Raw genomic sequence first — 9,332 nt, 5'->3', positions numbered from 1 at the left:
TAGAATCGTTTTTTAAAACAAATACTAAATGGATAAGTATTTAATATTGTTTTATCATATTTATTTGTATTTTAAAATAAGTTATAATTAAAGACATATTAATATAATATTAAAATAGTAAAAATTAATAAGAATATAAATTTTTTGTAGAAGGATATTATTATGGTTAATATAAACAACCCATTATCATTCTCAATACTTATAAAACGACTCCAAAGGAATTATTTTCATTCTCATTATGGTTTTGTAACCACGCATTTCAATTTAAATTATAAATTTAATTTGGATTTTGATATGTGGTTTTGGTTCCTTAGTAAACGTGCCATCATATGTATATAGATATTTTTTTTTTTTGAAAAGTGAAAATTTCATAACGATTTCTTCATATTTTTTAATCCAAAAGAAAATATAAATATGTAACATTTTATACAAAAAAAAAAAAGTTTCATATAGAGTTGTGAAATAAGAATAATTTAATTTTGAAAATCACTTTTTTTTTAAAAAAAAAAGGTGAATTGAGTGATTAAAAAGTAAAAACTTTTGAAAATGACTAATTAAATACATAATAATCTAAATAAATAAAGAGCAGAGGAAAAAAAATGTATCGATCAATTGAGTTTTGGTTTGATCAATTGAATAGTCGTTTGATTGAAAATTTTAATGCATTGGTTACCATGCAATTAGAATTTTAAAATTTTAAAATGTGGATTTAAATATAGTCTACATAGGACTCTGATATGTAGATAAATAAAGATTTAGCCGTTTAGGCGATTGATTGCTGGTTGGAGATGAGGGAGGCGAGTAATCTGATTATGTAAGAAATGAGGGAGGAAAGTATAGTTATTAGAAATGTAGGTTGTGACTTGTGAGTGCCAAGTCAGTGTACAGCTGTCGAAGAGTGGATTAGAGCTGAATAAAAGGGCACCGCTTTGAAAACAAGGCTGAATAGTGATTACTGAAATCGCTTTCAAAGCCTTCCTTCACGCCTTCCATCATCCTCCAGCTTAATCAATCAATCAATCAATGAGGTGGCCCCACACCCACCTATAAGCAAGCCGAGGCCCCCCAAACGACCTTTCCCTTTTCGCCAGGTATTCTCATCGTCTCATGGCTCAACCCTGCAGATAACCCTAGCACAGACCCATCTCCCATGGAGAATTACTACCCTTATCCAGATTCTCACGACTCCTCTCCACGGTCGCGAGAAATTGACCCTGAAAATGCTTCATGGGACGAACCTCCTTCCAATTACAAGGTCAAGTTCATGTGCAGTTATGGAGGCAAGATCCATCCCAGGCCGCAGGACAACCAGCTTGCTTACGTTGGAGGTGAAACCAAGATCTTATCAGTCGATCGCAACATGAAATTCCCCGGATTCATGTCCAAGATTTCCTCGATCTGTGAGGGGGAAGTGTGCTTGAAGTATCAGTTACCCGGTGAAGATCTCGACGCTTTGATCTCGGTTACCAACGATGAGGATCTTGAACACATGATGCTCGAGTACGATCGATTGTGCCGCCCATCCAACAAGCAGGCCAGACTCAGGTTATTTCTCTTCCCGCTGACCCCTCCTGCATCCACCAGTTTCGGTTCCAACGAGACCAAATCGGAGCGGCAGTGGTTCGTGGACGCACTGAATTCTGTGCAGATCCAGCCTCTGGAAGGTTCTTCACCTCAGGCGGCGGCCTCCGAGACCAATCCGGATTTTCTGTTTGGGTTGGATAAAGGGCTCGCTCCGCCTCCCCCCGTGAAATTGCAGGATCCAACGCCTCCACCCACGGTTCCAGATGTGCTTCCCAAGGATTATTCAGTGAGATCGGATCCAGGATCGGAGGATCGCCATGTTGTTGGAGATCCAGTGGTGTCCCCCGCGGACTACCAGAGGCAGATCCAGGAATTGCAGAGGTTGCAGATTGCCAGCCAAGAGCAGGCGATGTTCCAAAGAAAAAACGATGAAAGCAACACGCGGGCTTATCCTGCAGAATACTATCAACAGAAGATTCCAGAAAAACTTGCACCGGCGCCACAGCAGATGCCGGTGTCAATTCCGGCTACTTACTGGCCAGAAAGGCACATGACGACGGGAGGTTACCCGGTTGCAGCTTCAACCGGAACAGAGCAATCCGTTTACCTAATACATACATCTGCCGGTGTGTATCAAACTCCTGGTTTACGACCGATGACAGGACAGCTAGCTCAGCCTTACTACGGAATGCAGAGAGTGGTATCTGACGTGTACCGGGAACCGCAAGTTTACAATGCCGCTCCGCCACATCAGCAGCAAAAAGTAGGCGCGTATGGAGAAGGGATGGGAATGATGCGGCCTTCAGCGAGCGGTGTTGGTGTGACTGAGCAAGGATATGCGCAGGTTACCTATGACAGCACTGGGCGGCAGGTTTACTACACTACACCGGGAGGGGCGGCTCCCTCGTATCAGGCAGTGACAACGGCTGCTGCGCAAGGTGATGTTAGACAAGGAGGTGTGACGATCAATCAAGATGGCAAGGTTGTTGCCAAGACTAGCCAAGGTTCTCTATGATTTTACTTATTATTATTATTTTTATTTAGAGACAAATAAAATGATAGATTATATATAGCTTTATTTGTTTCAGTGCTTGAGTTGATAGTTGTTGCAGTGCCGAGTGATGTTGGCTTGATCATGTTTTGTACATGACATTGTTAAAAGAGTGTGATTTTGATGATTTTCTCCGTAGTTCAATGCCAATCTCTTTTGTGTAAATTAGTTGATGGAAGTAGCAAAACGATATACCAATTTGCTAAATTTCAATTCCATGGCCGTCCCAACCTATTTACGCATAATTAGTCATTTCATGTTTGGATGGTAGAAACCCCTCACTGCCCTGTCGGCAGTTGGGAGATGGTGGTGGCTGGTCTGGACGTTGGAAACATCCTTCGTGGTGAATATTAATTAGCCTATGGAAATTGCTGTGAGCTTGTCACAAGTCTAAGAGACAAGCTCCAACCCTGTAAACATTCGATGTTGTCATAATCAAACCTCTCCTCTTATCATCATTGTTGCCGTCTAACTTCATTCTCACGTCTCAGTCGCATGGTTTGGATGGTATACTGGTATGATGCAGTTACTCAAGCATTTTGAGAAACAGGAGATACATGTACCAAATTTTTTAAATAAAGAATACAATTTTCTGAAATTTATGGTAGTTGTTATTTCAATCATCGTTTTGACTGCTTCCATGATTTTGAGGTCGTGATTTTTGGCTCAAGAGCAAGAGCAAAATGATTCCAGGGGAGGCCACTGAGTCCGGAATATTGTTGATCAATTTTTAATAGGACAGTAGAAATAATGGTATGGATTAATTAATGGTAGTAATTAATGAATTTCCGGAATTTTCTCCTGCGCAAGTAAGTTTGTCCACAACTGCCAAATATCCAATTCTGCATAGCATTTTTCAGCTACCTTTTTTTATTTAAATATTTTATTCAAAATTTTAGCCACATTAATAATGTGAAATTCCAAACTTTGGTTTCTGGGTGTGAGCAATACAGGGGAAAAAACGATATTGAAGCCTATACTTTATGCTAAATGGCTTTGTGCCTAACTTCTTGATTTGTTGCTTGAGTTGTACACATCCTTTTGGACGGATAAGATTTAAGTACACCATGCTTGTCTGCCATTATTATACAGTAGTACAGATAGGCTTGCGTGAATGGTGGAGTTTCATGCTCGGAAATCAATGGCCAGGATGGTTTAGAGAAGAGCGTGGGAATCATCTATGTTCCGTTTTGTATTTCCCACTCAACTGATCACATTCTTATAAGTAAACCCCACCCTCCACATGATGAGCTTTATGAAGATGCGGTGTGGTAAGCTGCCTTCAGTACTAACGGCCTTCTCAGGTTAAGACTATGTTTGGTTCTCCGAAAATTTGAAGGAAAATGTAAGGGAAAAAAATACAAAGAAAAAGCAGAAGGAAAGAAAAAGTGAAGGAAAATAAAAAAATAGATTAAAAGTGAATAAATTATTTTTTTTGTTATTTCAAACTCATTTTATTTATTTTAATTCATCAATATAAAAATTAAATAATTTAAAAATACATAAGTTTTTAATTAGTTTTAACCATATTTGATTTTCTTTGATATTTTTCATAGGACAACCAAACACAAAAAAATCACTTTTCTTTACATTTTTTTTCTTTCCTTAGTATTTTTCGGGAACCAAACATAACCTAAGAGGTTTATCACTCGGAGATTAGGCTCACTGGACTTTCTGAAATAATATAGCCCCTTAAGGTTGGGATCAGTATTTGAAGCTAGGATGTTGTACCGAGTAATTTGAAAATAGGGGATATGAAACCGCCCCCTCCACCCCCATATATATTCACGCAGTTTGTTAACCGCAGGCAGTTGCTTTCTCTTGGTGGACAACATGGGGGCCAGTGTCACACTGCCTCACTCATGATACCCTGCACTTCCATTGGGACGGCAATCGTGCTGTTGAAGTCATTTGCTGATTCATTGTGACTGCCATCAGTGCAGTCTGCCTTGCGAGAGCCTCGTCCAGCGTTGCCCCTACCTTCCACCTCCACCACTCTTCATCATACTTCCGTAGCTGCACTGATCGCCACATGAACCCCCACATTCTTCAAAAAACAACACAACGTCCGCCTCCAAAATCAACAAACACTTCACCTGCAAGAATTTTTCCCACAGCTTCACAGTTGTTGTATCCTACTTTCCATGTCCAGTCTTTTTCTGGAATCACTTTCCTGTCCTCCTCAGCTGTCTTTTCTTCCCTTCCCGTAGCAGTGCTCTGATTGGTGATTTTGTCCTTATAATTTTTGTACCCGTATACTTCTTCCTCTGGAGCATCATTGATGTCCCTTTTAGATTCTCACCACTGGTACTGAAACCACTGTAGCTTCCCACCTTCGGAGAAAGTATGAAAGCCATCGTGATTTAGGGTTTAGGGTTTAATAAAGCCACTGCTTTACTAAGTGGGTGAATTTCCCAAGGGCAAGGTGCTTAAGTTGGCAAAAGGGATAAATAAAATTAATCAAGCAATGGAGACGTACGTTAAGGAGACATAATTCAGGTAAAGTAAAGCCACTGCTTTTCCATAGGGATCTTCTGCAGAGAATTCAACAGCTGCCATGAAGTCCCTTGCATTTTTCTGGCTCGCACAGTTCTTGGTTTCGTATTCTAGCTTTCTACCAGAAAAAACAATCACCTGGAGCCAAAGGATATAGATGCAAGCTGCAGAGAAAAAATATGAAAATAAAGATGACGTTATCTGTCTGCAATGCTATATACTGCAACTTGGACCTGGATTTATTTGCAGGAGCAAGAGTGCATGACCACATCGCCAGAACCATGGAATCACAGGTTGCTTCATTTTGATTAACACAGGCAAATTGATCCATGATACTCTGAAAGCAATGCCCTTCCCTCACTACCAGTGGATTGGGGCTTTTTAGTAAGAGATGGAGTTGTCAGCTGGATTGGCCTTCATCTATTTGTTCAATGGTTACTTTTGATAGGCGGTTTGCTTCTAATCTTCAAGGAGCATGTTGGCAGAAACTGAACTAGCATACCATGATTTTATCAAGACAGAAACACAATAATTGAAAGAGCTATTTGGGGCAGAAATGCATCCTTCATCTTGCATGGATTGTGTGAGGGTATTTGAAGGTGCCTCCACTAGCATGGTCTTGGGAAGCTGAATCATACTCGGATACTCAAAGGATGGAATGACCTTCATGCTCACAGCATTTAATGGACAAAAATGATCAACAAGGAAAGGAGATGGAGGATTGCCTCTATACATTGCTCCTGCCATCCAGTAGCTGGAAACCAAATGTCTCTTCCCATTGTTTGGCAGTTCCAGAAAACCCAACATCCAGGTTTTTACCTTAGCTTCTATCAGATTCTGTGTCATCCTCCTTACCTTGTCGAGTATTGCAACCAGGTCTTTACAGCAAGAAACAGGATTATAATCAGTGAGAATGCCAGATAAAGTCAACGTCAGCAAGTTGGAACGAAGAAGCTTTTAATGGACCTCTCCTTGTTTCTCTTGATCATATGCAGATAGCCCTTACATCTGGCCACAGCTCCTTCAAGAAAAAGATCATCCCTCATACTATTTCTGGACTCCTGTCATTGGAATGTTTGCATGTGAATAAACAGATCAATAAGTTGGAAAACATTCAAATTTTAAATGATAATGATGATTCTATGGTATGCTCAACAAAAAGATCACAAAACAGATAGGATTCTAAGAATTAAGAAGCGAAATGGAAAATAGGCAGTGGTGAATAACAATCAGCAGCTTCTAGTCAAGCTAGATATAGTAAGGCTAAAACTTCATTACGAATGTCAAGGATGTTAAACTATGAATTGATTCTACTTGAATACCATGGAATGATTCAGTGGCCACATGAGGGACAATGTATCTCATAAGAATGATGAATTATATATTGCTTTACTAAATGAAAGACAGAATGATCAATTCTGGTGCATTGTTACAATGGATGAACTCCAGTGCATTGTTACAATGGATGGGTGACAATTGGCACCAGACAAATTTCTTCATTACCTGGTTAAAAGTACTCAACTTTTGACAGACAAAACCAGATCATACATTGTGTTTTTTGGAGCTCCCAAAAGATTTTCAGCAAATAAATACCTGGAGCAGCTGCTCAAATCAAGTTCAAATGGTTCATTCGGATACATTCTATTCCAAATGTCATATCCAAATGTCTCCAATTTGCCTTTATAAATCCCCTGAACAGAGGACAACATGTTCTTGTTATCAAGGATCCTCGCGCTCAATCGTGTAGTGTACCTGAAGATCAATAATAAAAACAACTCATTAACCCCATTAGAAAAAAATTAGAATATGTTGGTGATTGCCTTTAGCCTGTGACAACGCCAAATCCATTTACAATCAAGAGACACGGCCAGAGGCCCTTCAGAAACCTGGGACTCAGCATGTTTAGCAAGGGAAGCCAACAATTTTTGTACCTGAAATCAGAATATACATATGCATCAAATCTCGACTCAATGATTCAGGAACCAAAGATGCACATAATCTATGTTCCTAGAATCAATGTATGCTTCCATTTTCGCCATTTTCTCAATGGCCTCGGTTTTGTGAGTAAGAAGAGACCAATGAATACCAAAGCCTGAAATATATTTTGTCAAATATGAGATGACTACTGTAATATCCAATATCAAATCTCATAAAGTATGTTTGTGGTATTTTCATAAATTAGGTGAATGCCAAGGAGAACATTGGGAAATTTTTTATCTCCTCCGTGAATTGAACACCAGACCAGATTCATGAATCAAATAGTTACATACACAATGAGTTAGATTTCACACTGATAAATGGAGTTTTACATCGTCCCACTGATATGCATTAGAAATCTTGCAAACAAGTTCTGAGAAACGTGCATGGGAGTATTGATCATGGCCTACACATCCAACCAGCTTCTCGGTTCAGTCTCACTAGCTTCTCAGATGCCGGTTGGACCAGTTGTGTCGATGGTCGAAGGTCCACCAGTGGCTTCTGTGTTTTCTTCGTCTTAACATTTTCTCATGGAATTCAAGGAAACAAAAGGTTGTTGCAAGGTCCAGCATGTCTGAATACAAAGCATTGGATCACAAGACAACACAGGCGACCTGGTTACAAGCCTTACTAAAAGGGCTACAAGTGTCCAGTGCTTCATGTCCTGTAATCCGGTGTGATAACATTGGGAGCAACTTGCATTGCTGCAAACCCAGTTGCCCATGCTTACACCAAACACATCTTTTGTACTCGACAAAGTGCTGCAAAAGGAGTTAAGACATTCAATATGCACCTACAGAAGATCAGATAGCTGATATACTAACAAAGCCCTTGTCTATATACCAGTCCAACGTCCTTAAGCTCAACCTAATGTGAAGGTGTCCACATTTTGCTTGAGGGGCGTGCTAGACACAATGTTCTAGAACAAAATTAGTTTTAGAGCCAGTTGAGGTTAGCTTTGGAATTAGCTGAAAAACAGAATCAATTAGAGTCTCCAACCAGTTTGCAATCATCTCTACATAAAAGGAAAAGAGAGAAAGAAGAAAGAGAGTTATATTTCTCTCTTGCCCTGAATCTCCCCTGTTCTGCACTCTCAACATCTTATCTCATGTGATAAACATTCTAACGGCCCCCCTGAGACGAAACTTGTTGGAAATCCATAAACTGATAACCACGGTACTTGATATTCCCGGATTTGCGCCTCACCCCTACGTATGATTACTCATATAAGCTTAGCATAGGGTTTGTAGCCACCTTTTGATTTGGAATCTTGTCTACCTCCTAAACCTTACAGACCCAACAGAAACATACTTGGTTTGTATTATTACTCTATAATTTTAGACACTTTATAGGGGTAGGGGAGCACTCAGTGGTGGAAGCAACACAAAGGCGAAGTAAGACAAGTAACAGTGAAAAGTGGGCTCCCTGACGAGAATTTGAATCCGGGCTGAGTCTCACACCTAGGAGACATGGGACGCTCAACTTGCCAAATTAATGTTTTATATCTGCTCTTCCCTCTAATAATTACTTTCCCTTCCTATAATTCTTTATACTTTGAGAAAATGACCCCGAAGTTTTAAATTTGAACACACGCCCCGCCAGCTGTAAAGAAAGCGGTGAGTCACAATGCCCCTTCCAGTTCAAAGACAGCAGTACAACAAATATTTGTCAATCTCGTACTTCCGGATTAAAAGGGGAATCCGTACAGGTTTGAACAAAATTTAGACAAATAAAATACTGGTAAGATTGTCGGAAAAACTCCTTTTTTTCTTTCCAATTGCTCCTTAATTGGCCTTCTAAAAATTACATACAGATTATACTTATGTCCAAATTGGTTGGCTAAACTATTACAAGTTTGAATACATCTAAATCTTATAGCGCCTTTTCCTCGAGCCGCATTTTGCCTCAAATGCAATCAGTGTCTTCACATGGGCTCCTATGACCTATCAATAACAAGACATTAAAACCCCAAATCCTTGAACCTACATTTGTTTAATCAGCCAACTTTAAAAAAGGATTAGGGTATATCATAAAAGGTTATCCATGGAGATTAGTTTATTCGGTTACTATTTAAATGCTTTTATCATGATCATAAAAGTGATAATAATTATACCCACAAATCTAATCTTTAGGGCAATATTTTTTTATAAAAGAATATATTCATTCTTTTGTTTTAGGAAATTGTTTTTTTTTTTAAATTTAAAAATCAATTGAAAACCTAAAGTTTTTTTTTTTTAATGAACTTGTTGAATGATAAAAAACGCGTATAACTTTTGTGTCGTTT

At 39.2% G+C, this 9,332-nt stretch overlaps 1 protein-coding gene across 1 annotated transcript; it reads left to right on the top strand.

Moving 5' to 3' along the window:
• Positions 1-1,046: 1,046 nt before the first annotated feature.
• LOC117907152 lies at positions 1,047-2,740 on the top strand. Its single transcript, XM_034820569.1, has one exon. It carries the CDS (start codon positions 1,151-1,153, stop codon positions 2,537-2,539), a length of 1,389 nt encoding a protein of 462 aa, XP_034676460.1. The 5' UTR covers positions 1,047-1,150; the 3' UTR covers positions 2,540-2,740.
• The last annotated feature ends 6,592 nt before the right edge of the window (positions 2,741-9,332 follow it).

This window comes from Vitis riparia, chromosome 18 (genome assembly GCF_004353265.1).
Source record: "Vitis riparia cultivar Riparia Gloire de Montpellier isolate 1030 chromosome 18, EGFV_Vit.rip_1.0, whole genome shotgun sequence".
Classification (NCBI taxonomy): domain Eukaryota; kingdom Viridiplantae; phylum Streptophyta; class Magnoliopsida; order Vitales; family Vitaceae; genus Vitis; species Vitis riparia.
This window is presented reverse-complemented; position numbering and strand designations above follow the sequence as displayed.

What these genes read in the sequence shown, in the direction of transcription:
- LOC117907152 (XM_034820569.1), top strand. Translation starts at nt 1,151, where the DNA reads ATGGAGAATTACTACCCTTATCCAGATTCTCACGACTCCTCTCCACGG.